The sequence below is a fragment of the Lepisma saccharinum genome, chromosome 11 (genome assembly GCF_977018435.1).
Source record: "Lepisma saccharinum chromosome 11, izLepSacc3.1, whole genome shotgun sequence".
Taxonomy (NCBI): Eukaryota; Metazoa; Arthropoda; class Insecta; order Zygentoma; family Lepismatidae; genus Lepisma; species Lepisma saccharinum.
The window spans coordinates 10,864,372-10,885,437 of NC_139239.1; the positions used below are offsets into that span (position 1 = coordinate 10,864,372).

General features: G+C 35.9%; 1 protein-coding gene across 1 annotated transcript in view; it reads right to left on the reverse strand.

Moving 5' to 3' along the window:
- The window catches only part of LOC145994622 (GON-4-like protein), a 39,905-nt gene extending 19,799 nt beyond the window's left edge, over window positions 1-20,106 (reverse strand). The window contains exons 1-9 of the mRNA XM_083130692.1: window positions 19,847-20,106; window positions 19,289-19,434; window positions 18,520-18,667; window positions 16,596-16,726; window positions 15,310-15,451; window positions 13,922-14,053; window positions 12,011-12,176; window positions 9,351-9,428; window positions 5,555-5,727 (exon numbers count right to left, since the gene is read on the reverse strand). Coding sequence (XP_082986818.1) covers window positions 5,555-5,727; window positions 9,351-9,428; window positions 12,011-12,176; window positions 13,922-14,053; window positions 15,310-15,451; window positions 16,596-16,726; window positions 18,520-18,667; window positions 19,289-19,416 — 1,098 coding nt within the window. The 5' untranslated portion in view covers window positions 19,417-19,434; window positions 19,847-20,106. The remainder of the gene's footprint in view (window positions 1-5,554; window positions 5,728-9,350; window positions 9,429-12,010; window positions 12,177-13,921; window positions 14,054-15,309; window positions 15,452-16,595; window positions 16,727-18,519; window positions 18,668-19,288; window positions 19,435-19,846) is intronic.
- Between the last annotated feature and the right edge of the window lie 960 nt (window positions 20,107-21,066).

Genomic DNA, 21,066 nt, shown 5'->3' on the forward strand with positions numbered 1-21,066 from the left:
CTTATTTTCCCTGACTTTTCCACGTTTTCCCGGCCAAGAACAAAAATTTTCAGATCAAGTCATGTATTTAAATATGTGCGTAAGAAGTCGCTGCATTTTAGCTAAACACCACACTTATAATTCCACTTAATCACGTTTTTAGAATATTCACTTCACATGCTATAATAGGAAAACTGAACAGAAATTGACTGTTGGGTTGAGGCATCAGCGAACATATCATGTATTGACTAATGGCAAACAAAGAATTATTTTTTAACAAAAAATCATAGCAATTATATTATAAATAATACATAATTAGAGTAAAATTTAGTAACATATGTACTAATCCTAATATCAACAAAACACAACACCAAAAATTGAAACAAAAAAAAAAGTAAATGCCAATAGCCACTCTACTTAAATATAATTCAAAACGTGACCTTTTCCTAGAATATTTAATATGCAATTTGTACAGTAACTACCGGCAATACTCAATACACCAAACTGAATCCCACAACAAATTCAAAATTTCTTGCTTGTTCTTTTTTTCTTTCTTCAAAACCTACTTTTAGTGCACTACTACAAACATGTTGATTTTTCTAGAATCACAATAAATTTCCCTGACATTTCCAGGATTTCCAGTTTTTCCAGACCCTGATAACTAGATGTAAGTTAAGCAACAAGATGATTTCAATATAAATCTCTGAACTGGAGTTAGTGATCAGATGAGTACCAAGTTTCCATGAGATTTAACCAAATACAAAATATATTTTTCACACAATACTGTGCAAAAGAAATGAACATTTTGAATTGTGCACAATTTCTAGCATATTTAGGCTTCGTAAAAGTATCAGCTGATATCTGTGATTAAATCTGACCTAATACTTTCAGTTATTAGTTAACAGACTATATCAATATCAGCCAATAGAGGCATATCTGTACTGGTTTAGTGGTAATATTGCCAATAATGACCCATTATTTCCATGATTACCTATAAGTCAGTGCAAATTCTGCTAGTTAGTTATTTTTTATGATTATGAAGACACACTTCATGTATGCCAGTCTATGAAGTAAATGTCAAGATACATACTGTCTTTTTCAAGGGCAAAGCTACTGAAGTCATCTTGTTATGTACATTAATTAAGGAGGAGAATGAACCGTTAAGGTTCTTCATAATTAATAATATATATTGGATTCGCAAGACATCGTTATCCAAAAATTCTACATTGGTATATCAGTATCGCAAAATCATTCATGTTGGTCCATCATTATGTTGTGGCAAAAAATCGTTATTCATCATCATGTTTCTTATCATTTTCAAAATGAAATTTCAATGTTCTATTGAATGACATAAAATAACAGGTTAACCAGTTTGCAGTTGGTGCAATCTTTTTTTAAAAAAAGAAGAAAAAAACATGCAAAAATGTTCAGCAAAAAGTAAAAGAATGAACTACATGATTATACCAACTTGAAGGAAATACAGCCACACATATGTATATAAAATACAGTTATTCATGCCAAGTTTGGTTGGTTACCAGTTATAAACAGGGCAACTGGGACTGATCTTACAATTTTATACGAGATTCACACTACAAAACCATGACAGGGTATTGAAAAAATATCATCTTGATTAGAAGGTGACAATGTTAACCACTAAGCTGACACAGAGGTCTGAGATATCACAATGGATACGATGTATGGGAAACAGAACACTTACTTGGTGTACGTATGTCAGTGAGTTTCTTCCTAATAATTTTGGTGGGCCACAGCCACCATCCTAAATAAGACATATTGAATTATTTAAATATTTCCGATCTGATAGTCTACATAAAATAGGGGAAAAAATAAATAATGTTCAGAGGCACAAAGGGTTCTAATTTGAAATCACTCAGCCTGTAAAAATATTTTGATTTTCCTGGCAGGCAGATGCTTGAATAAATGCCACAATGCTTGTTGGCTCCTATATTTTTGTTTTTCATCAATACATATTATGAGCAAATTGCAGAGAGATTGCATCTTGAAGAATCTTCTTCTGACACCTTAAAAAACAACCCACCCAACTTCATCAAATGCAGTACAGACACAACAGGTGCACTTAGGATGGGACAGATTAAATGGTACTCTATCAGTCTTTCAGTATCGGCCAATATAGGCATTCAGTATCGGCCAATATAGACATATCAGTGTATCGGTTTATGGGTAAAATTACAGATTTTATTAATACAATATATCTATAAATATCTTATACTTTAGTGCAAAATTATATGATTTTGTTATAATTTTATGGAGTCTCCAGGCCCTATTTTTTTAAAAAGTAAATGTCTAAATATGCAACTTCCCTTGCACTGCAGTCACCTCAAGACACACATTTATTAAGAAGGTCAATGAACCACTCAGGTCTTCAAGGACCATTTGGAATTTTATATTGGATCAGTAAAATATCGGTTAACGGTATCGGTAAATTTTATATGGGTACTTTATCGGTATCTGCCAAAATTTCATATAAACTCTTCAGCCTAACTACAGTATTGCCTATTTTTGTGGGAGCAAGAAAATGTTTATTATTCATTTGCCTTGACTCATCTCAGCCAACACGTTGTTAGGTGCCGGGGCTTGCCCCAAGTTGATGACTTCCTGGAGATGAAGCTTGCTTGAAAAGGTTTATTATCCAGGTGCACTAATATTAAATTACAATTACATCGTATTAACTGCTGAAAATTTTGCTTTACAATATTCAGTGAAGGATGGACCCCAAAAATCAGAATCAGATGATGCAGCCTTAACAGTGCACTGACTAATTGGATAAAATTGCCATTAAGAGGTAAAGGAAATATTAAAATAGCTATTACTGAATCGTGAAATTCACAAGATAATTACTATAAGACGTAAATGAGTTACTAAATATATATCCGCGAAACTTACTGGTAAATGTCCTATTAATTTCGGTGGCCTCTGCCACCATCCACTTGGGAACTCGATGCTTTACTGTTGAGTTGACTTCCAGTTCCTGTTTCCTAGTTTACCGCTAGGGGTGCTAGCGCAGCCATTTTGTCTGCTGCGCATGATGGGTTTGAGATGTTGTAATAGCGGGAGCCAAACATGATGAGCCTGACCACTGTCGATATTCAGTTCGTGTACACAGTACATCAACTCTCTACATGGTGCAGCAAAGCGGAAATGTAAATACGACAACCTAACCTACACCACCCAGCCGGAAGCAGTAAATCTAAATGATTTGCCTTCCCTTACCACCAGGCTGCATCCAACTGCCTAGCCAAGACCCTGAAACAGTATGACATCAAACTTGCACACTAACCAGTTAACAAAATAGCCAGTGCCCTAAGCAAACACAAGATCTTTCCTATCACCACTGGATAACCCAGGTGTATATGATGCCCAGTGTGAGTGCAACTCACATTACATTGGCATATCCATCAGATCCGTCAACATTTACTGTGCACTGTAAAAGGGCAGATGCCTGTTGTGTGTAGGATAATAAATAAATAAATAAAAACATTTACAAGTAAGTTTCGTGGATATATCTTTAGTAACTCGTTTAAGTCTTATATTATGAACCGCGTTGTTTGTGAAAGTATCAGGTGGCATTATTGTGGACCTTATGGGATACCTAAACTCAAGGAAATATTGATTTGGCTCAGTCACAGTTGCACTAGATTTCATTTTGAAGAATTTCCATTCCACACGCAAGATTAGGATTTTTTGCTATGGTATCTGGCTATATCTTGTAAAATATCTATACTGAAAGCTTCACTTTTAAGTTTCTACTTGCGTAAATGTTTGCATCCAAAAATTTGGATAACAAAAAGGATGATACTTGTAAGTAGTCTGAATTAAGGTTTTTATTTATTATTGTTAAAAATTCACCATAGCTCAAAGTATATTTATCCAAAAACCAAACCAAGTAATACATGATAAAAATTAATACTCCAGAGAGAAAAAGCCAAAAGAGAAATTATATAACATATCAAATAAAGTGGAAACATTAATACATTTTCACATTATATATTTTAACTTCAGGTATCAATAAAGCAACATTTTCACAGATTTGACACATTTCACACAGCAACTACAATGTGGATAACTCACAATCAGTAGTGGCGATCAGGTGGAGCGTGGGGGCAGTTGCACCCCCAGTTTTTGCTACTTTTGCCCCAACACTATGCTAAACCTTATGTATAAAGGGAAAGTAAACTGTTCTTGCCCTCCCTCCCCTTCCCAGTATCCACACATTGCCCCTGCAGTTTTGGAACCTAGTCGCTGCCACTGTCCACAATCAATGTTCTACTACACTATGTTGCCATTCGTCACCGGACACCCCATACCAGTACGTTAATCCGGTCGCAGCACCACATCAGTATCGTGTAGGGCCACCTTTCGCCGCAATGACGTCCGCAACCCTTCGAGGAAGACTTTCCAAACAATTTGCGGTACATGTCGACGGAAATCTTTCCCCATTCCTCCTGCAAAGCGGCAAACAGCTCAGTGGTGCTTTTTGGGCAGCATGACCTGGCTCTCAAGCGACACTCCAACTTGTCCCAAAGTTGTTCAATGGGGTTGATATCTGGACTTTGGGCTGGCCAATCAAGTTTTTGCACACCCATGTCCTTGAACAACATGTTGATAATGCCTGCCGTATGACATGGGCCATTGTTGTGCTGAAACACGTATGGGCCAATACCGAATTGTTCCCACAATGTCGGTAGCGCAGAATTGTCCAGAACGTTTTGGTATGCATCGGCATTCATGTTTCCCCGAACTAAAACAAGAGGACCAAGACCATACCATGAAACGCAGGACCACACTATGATGCCACCTCTGCCGAATTTCACTGTGGGTACGATACAGTCCTGTAAACAGCAATCACCGGGCATACACCACACCCACACCCGTCCATCGGACCGCCACATCTGGTAGCACGATTCATGACTCCATAGAACGGATTTCCATTGTTCAAGAGTACAATGGCGGCGTTCCTTGCACCACTGAAACCGACGGGTTGCATTGCGGGCTGTGATGTGCGGCTTGTGAACTGCTGCGCGACCATGAAAACCAAGTGCGACGATCTCCCGGCGGACAGTACGATCACTTGCAGCACCACTGGAAGCCGATCGAAACTCCTGTGCCACCATCTGTAACGACGCCTTCCGGATTGACTTCACATGTGTCAAGCATCGACGGTCACGATCTGTTAATATTTTTGGTTTACTGAGTCTGGGTCGGCATGTCATGACCCCCTCTCGCTTCCACTTCACGATAACATCACTCACTGTCGACCGGGGTATCTGAAATTTGTTGGAAATCTCACGGATCGAATGCCCAAACCTGTGGGTTCCAATGATCATCCCTCTTTCCACCTCACTCAGTTTGCGTCGTCTGTCCATATTGACTGCTGTAGCTGGTATGAGTGTATTCTCAACCGGCAATGCCTTTTATAGGTTGTATGACGTGTACAGACGATCCCAAGCATTTTTTGAGGGGTGTCCGGTAACGAATGCTAACATAGTGTATATGTAAGATTAAAATGTGCATGTACAATTCCAGTATGTACACTAACCTCTCCTCTCAGCTGTTCAAGATTTAGATTCCTCGTCTCCTTTGATTTCTTTGAACCAGATTCATCATCACTTGAGAGATATCCACAAAATTCAAAAAGCTCTGCCATTAGCATATTCAACTCCTTCTTTGACACTTTCACTGCTTTATCCACACGAAGCTCCTCCTTGTCCACTAAAAATGCAATGGTTTAACATAAAAATTAAACCTACAGAAAGATTTATTACTTTAAAGAAGATGCGTTAATATTGATCAAGAACAACTATGATGGGAACGACTTGAGATGACCGGACCCCTCTCCGATTTTCTTCATATTTGGCATACTCACTAATTGCGGCCTCCTAATCATGAATCTGAAGTTAAAATTTGTCGGAAACGTCTAGAAATTACAAAATAAGCGAAAATAAGGTGTTAGTTTTTGGAATAGAAACTGTCGATTTTCGCAAAATTTTTTGTTTCACAACCAAATATATATATATTCCTGATACTACCACGACACCAAACTTTAACTATGTTTGCCTAACCTAACCGAACTAACCTAACCACGTGCCAATGGTTTGTGGGGCTAGCGTCAATGGTTCGCAATTTCTAGACGTGACTCACAAATTTTAACTTCAGATTCATGATTAGGAGGCCTCAATTAGTGAGTATGTCAAATATAAAGAAAATCGGAGAGGGGTCTGGTCATCTCAAGTCATACCCTATGATGTGATCAGGGTTGTTTTGTTCACATTTGTACATCTTTTACTATTAGTGCTGAACCAATAGTCTTACCGATTCTCACCAATACTGATGCCTGAAAATTGTAACAATTAAAAGTTGTTCAATTATTCAAGTCGATTAACACGCCGATCGGCATCTGGGTGATTTCTCCCAATATGCATTGGATGCCGATTGGCGCATCGCGTTCACTTCGTGCAGAGTTGATTTTGGTGGGAGATCAGCCCGCCAGTTTTACTGCAGCCATTGTTGTACTGAATGTGGCGGTACATGAAGTTTAGATTTAGTTCATTGTTGCATTCGTTGCGAAAGTACTGCAGAAAATGAATTGGCCTCTTACTTCATCAAGGGCTAAAAATATTGATATCGAGAGCATGACGATTAGTGAACTGGATAATATATCTGTAGGTTCGAGTGATTTATTTGAACATTCTAGTGATGAAAGAGAAATGACTGAAAATGATCGTGTTTTGTGTGTTGATAGTGAGCATGGCTCATCAGAAAGTGAATCTGCAACAGAAGGTGCCAGTGATGCCTATTCAAACGAAGCAGACACGACCATTTGGACTGATGATCCTTCACGTCTAAGGCTAATTCATTTTACTAAAGGTAATGTGCTTCTAGTTCCTCTGCCTGTTAACAATAGCCCATGTGATTATTTCCAATTATTGCTTGATGATTTGTTTCTTGAGGAAATTGTCAGACATACAAACAACTACGCTGAAGAGATATTTCTTTCAGAAGGTATGAAGGTTAATTCACGTATTTCAATGTGGAGGGACTTGACTGTGGAAGAACTAAAAGTATTTTTAGGTCTTCTTCTACATACTGGGACAGTCGCTATGCCTCGTTTACAGGACTATTGGAAAGTTGATACCTTATTCTTGAGTTGTTTTCCTCAATTTATGAGCAGAGACAGATTTTTGATCATACTGCGCTGTTTACATTTCTGCAGAAATCCTCGTTCTGATGAGCCTGAACCTGATGATCGTTTATACAAAATAAGATCAGTGTTAGACCATTTTAACAATAAGATGCACTCAGTATACTATCCAGGAAAGGAGCTCAGCTTAGATGAAGCAATGTTTCTGTGGCGTGGTAGGCTTTTCTTTAGGCAGTACATAAAAGGTAAAAGACATAAATATGGTATTAAAATATATGTACTAACCAAACCTGATGGCCTTGTACTAAAGACTTTTGTATACAGTGGTGCATATGATGAACTAGGTGGAAAGGGTCACTCCAGTAAAGTAGTCCTGCATCTCATGGAGGGAAAATTATACAATGGACATTCCCTCTACATGGACAACTTCTACAACAGTCATGAACTATCCCAGGTTCTCCTGGAGAAAAAAAACTTATTCCACAGGTACCCTTAGGGCTAACAGAAAAAACAACCCACAGACAGTCACACGAGCGAAACTCAAAAAGGGGGAAAGCAAAGGGAAATACTCTGATGGAGGCATCATGATTGGCAATTGGCGCGATAAAAGAGAAGTGCTTTATATATCTACAGAATTTCCAAATGAATTAGTTGAGATCATAAATAAAAGAAATGAAAAACACATGAAACCACTTCCGATTGTACAGTACAATTGCTACATGTCGGGAGTAGACAAACAGGACCAAATAATGGCTTACTACCCAATTGATCGCAAGACAATAAGGTGGTATAAAAAACTGTTTGTCCACTACGTACAGCTTATGGTTCTAAATGCTTTCCACCTCCACAACAAATACACTGTAAACAAAACAATGAACCTATATGATTTCAGATTGGTTATAATTAGACACTTGCTGTCCTTCAAATCAGCCAGACCAGCAAGGACCAAAGGGAAGAACACTGCGGAAGAAATGTCAGGAATGCAAGAAAAATGGAAAGAGAACCGACACTATTTACAACTGTGTACTCTGTCCTGGTACTCCTGGACTGTGTTTGCATCCATGTTTTTATAATTATCACAAACAAGTAAAGTAATGATTTGAAAATAATGTCTGCATGTCATGTAAAGAATACGTAGAAGTTTTGATGTACCAATATTTTGTTTGCTGTATGTACAAGTAATAAATATGTAAAATTTTTATCTCTAAAAACAAAAGCAATTATTTGTATAACATTGAATAACATAATAAATAATAATTTTTAACAACTCCCTCAGAATTGAATGTTGTGAATGTAGATAAAAGCAAAAGTATCAGTGGCCGCCTTTCGGCATCTTCAGCACAGAGCAAGGAAATTTGATGCTGTGTGCTAATGGCACCGAAAGGCGTCCACCGCCATATTTGTTTATGATGACTTCCATAACAAAAAAAAACGTGTTTTATGTTGTCTAGTAACTGCAAGGAACCATAAAAGTACATAATGTGGAAAACAAAAAATTCAGCACCTGGAGTGAGTATTCAAATTTAGATCAGCAGTGAACGTGTTAATATAAGTGGGTGAGTATTCCACTAATTACAAACACTTACTTATCACAGTTTTGTGTTGAAATATTAGAAAATTACATCAGAATATAAAAATACCATATATGTAGTCACAATATATATTTTTTTCACATAATATTGGTACAAAATCAATGAAAACTTTGAATTTTGTATAACCTTAAGAATAATTACTCTGCAAAGTGCCGCAAGGGATTTTGTGCTATAGAAGTGAAATCAAACAAGTTGGTTGCCTGGAAACTTAGCCTACAAGTCTTAAAATCAGATAGCATCAGAAATTGAACTTCATACACTGACCATGTGTTAACCAATTTTGAAAAAAAAAAACAGTGAATACTTGCAAGGGACATTGTAGCACAGACTTTTGCTATAGTTAAGTCCTAAAAGGACACATTTGAAATTTCTTTATGCTGATTTTTATTAAAGACAATGTTTGACTAAAGGACTGGTTGATTATCATGGCACAGGGATAAATGACAAGTGGAAGACTACAATCTTAAAAATTCCACATATTTTTAGAATTTCATGGCAAAAGCTATATTAACATTAAAAAGTCACAAATTTAAAGTGTTTATCTACATTAGAAGGCACTGAAAAAATACAAATTGTACGAAAAAACTTAGAAATCAACTTACCAGCTTCCTCTTCTTCATCTTCCAGTACATTGTACTCAGGATCAGCCTCATCATCATAAGTATCATTTAAAGTTGTTTCTGGAAAAGTTAAAACAAATTATCATATTCTGCCCTGAAAACATTTTTTTATAAAGATTAACCTTTAGCCGCCAGATGGTCAAAATTTCGACCGGCACATGTAAACCCCTTAATGGTGGACGGTCGATATTTCAACCAGCAGCATGCCGCAGTAATTAACGTACAATTTATCAAAAACTACACATGATATTTCAGTTCTGCTTTTTTACATCTTTAGCATACATACGAAGGTATAACATACTCGAATTACAAGACAATTACAATCTAATTACAGGGGCTGTATGCCAACTTTTTTTTTTTAAAAAAAACATTCTTCTTCTTCGTTTAACACTAAAAGCCTTGTCTTTAAGAAAAAAAACAAATTTCATCTGTCTATGACAATTAGTTCTTGAGTTACGATTTTTTTGTTCTTCACAGCAAGTTTGAAAATCACGTGCTTGAAAATAAGCCAGCATGAACGAAAATACAGGTGCGCGAGAGGTCTGGCAGCTAAAGTTTAAAATACAAAAACAAGAATATGCATTAACATATTGTAATCAAATACTTGCTGTGTCTGGGATGTTTAATTCAATAAATAGTTTTGCAGATAAAGTAACTACTTGATTCTAGTACATTGGTTTAATTCTGTATTTTTTATTTCCTGGCTATAAGAGTTCAGTGGTAACAAAGATGCCTTGTAATCAAAATTGCTTTGATACCTGGAGGTACATAGTGGTTCAGATTCCAGGTCCAGTCCCTATTAGCCTGCCTGTGCATAAAGTGGATTAAAACAAACTTCAAACTTCCATAAATTTCTTTCTTATTCTTTAATACGAAACTTTACAGATGGAATCCAAGAATGTAATATGCAGACAGCATAGTGAAATTTCAAAGTTTTGTTGCACATTATGAATACAGGTAGAATGAAGGTGAGCTGTAAAATACAAAGCATGTTTTTGCTGGAAGAAACCACACTTTCTCTGTGATAATCACACTTGAAATGTCTTATATTCCATTGAACACACGTGAAACAGCTACAAAAAATATGTCTTAAAAGGTTAATGATTACAGCAGTGGAATCCCAATTTTGTTTCCCGACTTTACATTTTCCTACATTATACATTTAAACTTTATGGTCCCAATAGAGCAAAATACTATAAAAAATTCTTCATTTTTACATTTTTTCCACATTTTAAGTTTTTCCCAACATGGACCACTGAAAAAAACATATTATCAAGATGTCTGAATTCAGTTGCTCTTGATAACATCTCTATCCTCTACATTACAAATTATTCACAATGCTGATAGAAATTTAGAACTAGAACTATGATTCAATTCAAACAAAATATATATTTCTTTAAAAAAACAGAGATTAAGTTGTAGGACTTGTGCAGAGTCAAAATAACAAACATCTGCACATTCCACTTAATGTTTTTATGTAATGTAATATAACTCTTTGCGACAACCGCTATACTCACACGTTACTTTCAGAAAATATTATGATTATTAAATTTTAAAAGTACGGTAGCAAATGCATGTTTTTCATGACAAATTATAAAATAAACCTTAATTTATTATGAGTTACTGAAAAGTTAGGCAAGATTGCATTTTGTACAAAGCTCTACCATTTCCAAAGAGATATTTTCCATCTCTGATTTAGCCGACCTCAGAGTGGTAAGCACATCATCGTGTTGTTACATGTGAAAATTGTTTGCATTGTGTTACATCATAACTTAGTAGGGATGGGCAGATATGAAATTTTGGCCGATACCGATAAAGTACCGATATAAAATTAGAAATGGTGCTTGAAGAACCCTAAAGGTTCATTGACCTCCTTAATAAATGTGTGTTTCAAGGTGACAGGTGACTGCAGTGCAAAAGAAGTTGCATATTTAGACATTTACTTTTTTAGAAAGTAGGGCATGGAGATGATCCATAAAAATTACAACAAAATGGCAGAATTTTGCACTAAATTATCAGATATTTATCGATATATCGGATCGGTAAAGTAATCGCAATACACTGATATGCCTATATCGGCTGATACCGATCGAGTACCGATTAATCGGTCCCATCCCTATAATTTAGTGTCAACATTCAATTGTTTAAAAAGTTATGCAAGTATAAAAATGTAAGTTCAGACATGTTGGAAATTGGTCTGTAAGTTAATACACAGAATCATTATGAATTGTCATTATGAATCTTCGTGATACTTATTCTATGATGAACCTATATGTGGTCATAAATTAACCACACGTATATACACAACAGAGATGTACAGAAGGCAACGAAGATGGGATCCAAACCCATGCATGCTAAGCACAGCTGTGATGCCAGAGCTCCCAGGTTCGAATCACCATCTAGGCATGGGTGTTCTTTGTGAATGTCCCTTCATCAATTTCATAATATCATCACTCATCCTCATCTTCGCAACTAGCCAAAAGTGGCAGAAATGCAAAGAAACGTAAACCATATTAATAAAATCAGTAAATCCATCCCTGATTGAGAGCCACAATCTACATATAAACTTTTCACCAAGTTATAGTATATCATGTATTACAAGCTGAATTAAAGAATATCCTCCTATGAACAATATGACATACCCAGAGGCTGTGTGAATTCAGTCAAGAAGTTTTTCCAGTCATCGTCATCACATTCTGAATCATACATGTCTGTAGTAATGTCAGGTGGAACAAATGAGCTCTCGATTACTTCTAATGGAGTGTCACTCAAGGACAGCTTTGATCTTGTTCTCTGGCCAATATTTTCCTTAAAAATAAATAAATAAATCAGAATGTTCAGACTTGCAACCTTCTTAGAAGTACACAGATGCATGTAAGAAATTCAGAAAAATGCTACAAATGGAACTAATGAAACATAGGGTCCGGCAATATATATGTACCATTTTAATATATTTCCTACAGAAATACAATGCAGCTAATGTAAAGCAAGATAGTAGTAATTGATAGATAATGCAATGCCATTTGTAAAACAATAACACAAGACTGTTCACTTAGTCTTATTTTTTGAAAATCACATCCGGTAGATAGTCACCATTCCTTGTTGTACACTCATGGGGTCAACAAACAAAATTATCCATTACAGACACCAGCATTGCGGGCGCAATTGGCTTGATTCTTCTCTTCAAGGTCTCTAAGCTAGGGATACGTGTTCACAAACCTGGCTCTTGAGGTACACCCAGAGAAAGAAATCACAGAAATTCAGTGTGTGCCGTGCAGCTACCATACAATGTACCATATATTACTATTAAAATAAGCCTCTACCACAAAAGCAGCGTGTTCAGGGTCCAACACTCCACTGCTGCAGAAATGGCATCGCTTCTGCTCTTAGGAAATAAAAACGTTAGATAGTATTCATTAATTTAACAACTTACGTGAGTGAGTATGGAGTCTTATTAGGACAACGTTTCGGAGGTCAAACTGACTCCTTCATCAGGTTCGTGGATGTTTCTAGGCACAGAGCTTAGTGATGAACCTGATGAAGGAGGCAGTCTGACCTCTGAAACGTTGTCCTAATAAGACTACATACTCACTCACTTAAGTAGTTAAATTAATCAATACTATCTAACATATTTATTTCCTTTAATTGTGAGTAACACGCACAAACCTACAATTCTGTTCTTATCTAGCATGCACAGTTTCATCCCTACTGCGGGGCTGTAGGGAATACCAACATTTGAAAGAGGTAGATATATATATTGCTGGAACCTGCACAAATAAATTTGCGACATTAACCACATTGAAGGCACATACAGAAGAAACTATTATGCATTAACTGTTCATATTACATGTGCAAGTTTTCTTACTAAGTTTCTAATTATATTAAGTGTGTAAAATTGAAGATTAAGTGGCGAGAGTGGCAAACTAATTTACTGCAGTACTGTAAAATTTATAATGCAGCTGTCAAGCATACCCTCCCTCCCAACACACACATGTGTACATTGTCAAAATAATTATCAAATCACAAGGATTACAAAGCACTGTCTAGTCATCAATAGTTATTGCTGTAAAAATTGTGGACTTTTGACTTTTCAATGTGTTCATTACAATCAAGAAGTGACTTTACATGTTTTGGAATTTTTCTGTAAACTGCTGGGGTGAAAATGCACTGGCAGAGATGGCAAATTTTCTCTCATTTGCTGAAGTAATAGCAACCCCATTGAGCCAATCTTAGTAATTTATTTGCTACAGAAGATCAGCTGTATGTGTGTATAATGTCACACTTTCTCAAATCATTCGATACCCGGTGGAGGCACATAGTGGTTCGGATCCCATTTTAAACTGTAGGTCCAGTCCTGATTACCCTTACTGTGCACAAAGTGGACTTAAAACACCACCAACCAACCAACTTCCTCAAATCATAATTGTTATAATGTCTTACTTATAACTGAACACATTGTAAAACGAAAACACATCACACATAGACTGACTAGAAATCAAACCCTGGACTTCACTATCAATCTTATCATCATGCATTTCTGGGTGTACACTTACTTGTCTGGCTTCAGGTACTTTGAAGACACCATCTTCCGACCAAGATGTTTGAGTGGCACTGTCTGTACTTGTTGCAACTGGTTGAGGTGATCCTACATCGCTTGCAACAGATGACAGCTTCTCATCATCACTCTGAAATGAGTAAACATTGCAAGTTTGTAACAAGCCATTTATTTTTTAAATGAAGCAAGGCGCCATTGTCTATGTGGGGGGAGGAGGGGGGAGGTGCAAGATTATATTTTGGAATTAGAATTACTGAACATACAAACCATATTCAAGCATGACACCATAGCCTGATCTATGTTGAACAAATTGAGCTACGATCCTTATAACTCTTGCTTTGCAAGATATTAAATGGTAATATAATTAAGCCTTGTTTCTATACTAATAACACTAAGTTGCTGACCAAGGCAGTTTATTAAGATTTAAAAACACTTTACATGTAACAGAGTTCTTAGTCTGAGGAAGGCCCTGATAGAGAGTAGAAACGTTACATGTAAAGTGTTCTTAAATCTTAATAAACTGCCTTGGTCAGCAAGTTTAGTGTTTTTAAGATATTAACTTCCATATACACAAAGTGTGTTTTCTTTTTATTTCACAATTATTTTTTTGTCAGAAGGTACTAGTGAGAAGTGGTTAATTTATTGTATGAAAATGAAGTATATAGCTGCCTATATTTAATTATCATTTCCAGCACTCAGATAGGAGGGGGGGGCATAGTGGCAAGTTAGCTTTTTTGAGAAAATAAAAATTCTATTTTCTTCTCCTAATTCCTGAAACATGTGGAGTCTTTGTGAGCATGGTCATTATATCCTAATATATACTCAACAAAAAAAAACAACATATGATTCATAATTCTATAATTCATACTCTCAGAAATATTAAATTTTAATTACAAAAGTGCATAATTTAAAATTTCACACTGAAGGCTACTTCACTGAAAAACAACCTTATGGTGTAGTGGTAACATTGTCGCCTTATAATCAAGAGATCCGGGGTTCAATATCTGGTGGAGGCACATTGTACAGTGGTGCGGATCCCTCTTTAAACTGTAGGTCCAGTCCCGATTAGCCTATATGTGCATAAAATGGACTTAAAACTTAAATTCAAATTCAATAATGAAAACTGCACATTTTGCATACTTTTCAGGATATTTAGTTGACAGTATTGTTGGGGTCCTTTAATTTCCAGATTCCAGACACCTGGCATTTGCGTCTAATTCATACCAATACTTTCTGGTCTAATTCAGACCAATACTTTCTGATAACGGTATAGGTTCAGCTATAATTTTATCATGTGTTTTAATGAATCCACAGTGTTAAATTTCTCCTGAATGTACCATTATGCAGTAATTCATTTGTTAAATAACTTTTGAGTACAATATTTACCTGGATATCCTCATTAGGCTTATACTCCTCATCACTAGAATCTTCAGATAGTTCACGTTCAATTAATGCTTGGCACTCTGTGTTTGGTTTCTTGGAGGGAGTTATTGGCCATGGCACAGTTATTTTCTTCTCCAACAATTCTCTAAAAATACAAACATTCAGCATGGATGATAAAGAACTGCATACAAAATATGAATGGAGTTATAATTGAATAGATGAGGATTTTTCTTAAAGTACAGTGGAACCTTGATTTTATGTTTCACAGGGAACCAAACTGAAAGAAGCTAAAATGCGGAAAAATGTAAAATCGAGGAAAATTTTATAGCATTTTACTACGTTGGGACCATGAAGATTGAAGAGGGAAAATCAGGGTTCCACTGTAATTACCTCATTTTCTAAATTGTGAACTGAAGTTTGATTGAATTGAAATTGAAGAGAATAAAATAAATTATAGTATTTCGGTCCAGACATTTTATCAGCGATACAGATATGCTTACAAAATCAATTAACGTAATAAATGATATATGTTCTCGATTTTCTTGCTCAACATTTTGCGAAAGCTTTTTGAGAAGAGTGGGCCATTTACAGTTTTTGAGGAAGTTTCAAGACTATCCTTACCCTTTTTAATGTGTTGTGTATGTCCTGTGCAGGTTCCTTTAGAACCTTGCACTTTTAACCTTTTTTTGAACATCAAGGTAAGGGTCTTAGGATAAAAGGATTTTTCCTTGTATACGTAGGGGGCAAAATGGCTCTAGGTGCCAAAGAACCCCAAAAAAAATTAACTCATTCATTGCTCTGGAGTAAATAGGCCTTGTTATATGTGTTAGAGTAGGAATTATATGTGTTAGTGTAGGAATGACATGTTTTGATGGGTTCATGCATCTGGAAGTGACTTTAGCATTGCACAATATCAAGCAAGAATATATCAATAGGAGAAGTCTTCATTATTATATTAACATGTGGACATGTAGCATTAATGTTTTCAATACTATCAAGTAAGACAGCAAATGACAACAACATCTTAAATGCAATTCATCCGACACCAAGCTGCTCCAAATATGAAACTTTATTAAATTCTGTTCTTCTGGAATCAATATTGATATTATCTAAGTAACTGTTTGTTTAATTATAAGCATCAAAGTCCTTTTACAGTACAACTTATATGCATCATTCCAAAACTATAAAAAATATCATTTAACATTTGAAAATGGACTAACAGTTTTAATGTCAACTGAACCACTTCATAACTACATTTACTTTAAAATTTATAAATTCTATATTATTACCTGGTTTTTGCTCTAGTAAGTTTAGGCTCATATACAGATGCTTCCTCCTCACTGTTGCTAATGTCAATTTCTCCTGAGTCTTTCATTGTATTTCGAACCATAGCTAATACATGTTCATTTGAAATAACATGCTGAAAAATATTAAACATGATATAATTATGATATTCAAGGAATGTTCTGGCTTTTAAACACATACGACTAGCAACAATAGCATATAGCAAGCATAGTAAAAGTTTCCAGGCATGGCAAGTGTTTTGGTTAAAATCTACAAGGTAAACTTTTTCTTTGGCTTGTCAGAAATGGGTTATAAGTACAAAAGTAATACCTCCTTACGTATTATTACAAGCTATATTTCTAGTCACTAAATTTTACAAAAAAAAATGTAACAGGCATCAACTTTGATTACTGTTAAAATTGCAAAGAAATTATAACAATATAACAATAAAAAAAATCCTAACTTTCTGAAACAATAGAAGGATTGCATCTTACAAATGACTGCTTGACGTTACATTACAGGAATTCTGTTTCAGACAAAATATGTCTTGTGTTGACAGAAAATCCTCTCATTCTTGCAAGTAGGGATGGGCCGATATGAAATTTTGGCCGATACCGATAAAGTACCAATATAAAATTTACCGATACCGATAACCGATATTCTACCGATCCGATATAAAATTAGATATGGTACTTGAAGAACATGAAATGTTCCTTGATCTCCTTAACAAATATGTGTTTCGAGGTGACTGCAGTGCAAAAGAAGTTGAATATTTAGACAATTACTGTTTTAGAAAGTAGGGCATTGAGATTGTTTATAAAAATTACAACAAAATGGCAGAATTTTGCACTAAATTATAAGATATTTATCGATATATCGGATCGGTAAAATAATCGGTAATTTTACCGATAAACCGATACACCAATATGCCTATATCAGCCGATACCGATAGAGTACCGATTAATCGGTCCCATCCCTACTTGCAAGATAAAAGCAAAATACAATTGAAGTAGTTTATACTTGGTTCTAGTTGAAATTAACGTTATCTGAAAAATCACAATGCAAGACCAAACCTGAGAACACAATTTCTTGCACTCCTTCGACAAACTATTCAATTTCTCCTTTTAAAGACTAAGCACTGATTGAGGCATTAATGATCAAACTAGACAATTTTAAGAACAAGAAAATTTGCATACAGTATGTACAGTACATACAGTAGTGGTTGTACAGTTGTACAGTTTCTACGTTCAATACTTTTCACACTTGTTCATGCTACAACAGGGCCTTCCTGGTGAAACAGTAGTAAACAAGTAATCCCTTGTAATGAAGGGCTCCCATATTTGACCCTAGGTAGAAGTTACAATCCCATTCTTCTCGTTTTACCACTCAATTAAAATCTAAAATGGGTGGGATGTTTGATGATATCTGTGCAGTGGAAGAAAAATATACACCTCTCTGCAACCAGACAGTAATGTTACCCACACAGAAATCAACTTGACATCATCAGAACCCTGCATCACTCTACGCTTATAAGCACACTGAATATTGGGTTGGAACTCACTTAGAACTGTAAGTTCAGTCCTGATTATGGTGAGCATGGTTTAAATATTGTATAGGTGATGTACTGTATTTTCTACGTTACAAACTTAATTAACAGAGGTTATGGCAGTGGTACTTCAAAAATTATTTAGGAAAAAAAAACAATTAGATTTGTAATGTGGAAATTCAGTACATTGCCTATACAGTCCTGATTTGCCTAAATGAGCATGAAGTGGACTATTTCGCAAGTGAATAATGAAAGGTTACAAAATCAAATATAGATCATACCGAATGGATGAAAGAGATTGAAGTATTTGCTTAATTAGCTACTAATATAGCAATAAGGCACAGATTATTTTAATGTTTAGGAAAAGCATCTCATGTACCCACCTTGAGTATATTCTTCACATTAACAACAGACAGATGGGTTTTCTCGGCCTTGGCTTCCAACACCCTTTCAATTTCTTCTTCCATATTGTGCAGCACTGATGGTACCTCATCCTTCTTGTTCTCCTTGAGACCACTTCTCTTTCGCTTCCTGTTCACGAAAAAAGTAAAGATTATCCAGTGAAGAAAGAAAATCTCCCCACCCTCTCCATTCTATTTTGGAATGTGTTTCTCATAAAAACATCACTTAACAAAAAACTTGAAAAATGATATCATGGGAGAGAGAGAGAGTAAAAGGTACTTTATTGTTATCAGTATATTGAGGTGACGAAAAAATTACCGGAAAATTTCCCTATTCAATGTTTACATAAATATCATGTATACCGTGTTTGTTACAACCTGTCCCGGTTAACGCGCTAGCTGATCGCTGGCTTTTCTCCGTGCTGGGGAAAGTCAAAGCCTGGCAGCCAATTAAAATACGCAACGTGGCAACAGCGTCTACGTAAGCGCCTCTCTTCTGGCTTCCATTCGCTCCTCGCTGTCCAGCAGATGATTTTTTCCTCGTTTCTCATTGGCATCGAAACTGTCGAGCGATCCCTAGCGTGGGAAACGGGACAGGTTCTAACAAACGCGGTATAATGTTGGCCAATATTTAGAATTTTGTTCTTATTTTTATTATAGTTGAGCCAATACCACTTTGAACCAATTACAATAGTCTTATCGAATTACACACCAGACAAAATTAATTGTTCATATATTTTAAAAGACTTACCTTTTATACCTCCTTTCACTGCAATCAGTTTCTGATGTTACTATCTCCAAACCACTAGAGCATGAATCAGATGAATGTCCATCTTCCATTTCCACATTCAATGTTATGGATTCACCTTGCATATCCATAATCTATGCAATTAATAGCTATAAAGAAAACACACAAAAAAATTAGCTTCCATATTAGAGAGCATACCGTCCTAACTACTTCAGTTACTCGGTATGGAAATTTCTAACATCACATTCTTTCGAGACTTGGAACCTAACTGCCTAACCGAATAAGCAGCGCAAAAATAATGAAATATCTGAAAAGATAACGTGTGTTTTATAAAAAAAAATCCACGTAGTGATGAATCATGAACCTGGTGAAATTAGCTCAAAAACCAAGTTCACCGCCTGATAAAGAAACCCTTCACAGTGGTTCTCTCATAAATGTATATGCTCTTTTCTTAGGGTGAAAAGTAAATTTTCCACTCGATAGAACTTCAAATGTTTGGTAATTGAACCACTACACAATATTCAGCACAACTCTGAAGTCATTACTACCTGTTATACTTACGACTTCTATTTCCTGTGAAAATCAGATGGGCCTATGTCCTACATTCAAATCTGTCGAGAACTACCGCGCGCAAAGTTGCGAAAATAAGATAACTAAATTAAGCTCAATGAAACCGCGTAATTCCCTTACAAATTTGTGCATTACACGTTCGATTGAATCTAAAACCGGTCTATATGGTTGCATGAAATATTACAAAACCGAAATAAAGTTTATTATTAATATGTTCAGCTTGCCTTTTGTCGATCTTGTTTCTACAATTGATAAACATGGTGGTGGACACTTTGAATATATACAGAAATCTGTCGGCGGCCGAAGTCGAAGGTAATAATAGGCAAATTGTCCATTGTTGTTTTCATGCCTTAAATTCTACATCGTGTTTCTTGAAGTAAAGGAATTCTATTGATGCACAGCAGACCTATTCTGTGCAGCAGACTCTCCTCTGCTTATTAACTTTTATTTTAATTCATGCTTATCACATTGTGTACATTTATTTTCCGCATCAAAGGAGGGCCAGGGGTGGGCGTATGCCCCGATTGTACTGTCCGTACAAACTACAAACAATAAAAACTAGTTCAATAAATGTTTCTTATTTCAACCGTGTATCTTGGAAAATATTCCTGATCCGTTACTAATTTTCTATCTGGTGTGTCAGCATATTCTATGGTGTCAGGAGTATGTGCGAGACACCAAATTCCGGAAGGAAAGTTCTAGGCCGGAATCCCGATTTCTGATTTTGGAATTTTCGAATTTTATGCATTAGAAGCGGGTACAATGGGATTTATTTATGGACTAAAATTATATCGGTGAGTTCCATGCAATTCTCTATTTAGTGGGGATTAGGAGCAGGAAAGGATTATCTCACTCCCTTGTTTTCGTCAGGAGCCTAATTTTCGTAGCTTGCCGAAATGAGTCCCTGCTCGAGAAAAGATGAACATTTGGGTGCGTTCCGAAAGTCTTAGGGCCGTATTCATAGTTAAATCTCAAGACACTGTGTAAGAGATTCTTAGCCAAGACGATCTTGGGAAGGTAATATCGTCTTGAGACAGTGTCGTTTCATAGTCGTATCTTGAGAAACTCTTGGCTAAGAGCCTCTCTTCCCAAGGAAAGAAACTTTCTCTTCGCCAAGACGACGATCCTGAGATACGATTGCCTGAAGTGATACCAACTTAAAAGAACTGCAAGAGAAATTGTCAAAAGAAACAACAAAACACATTTTGAAA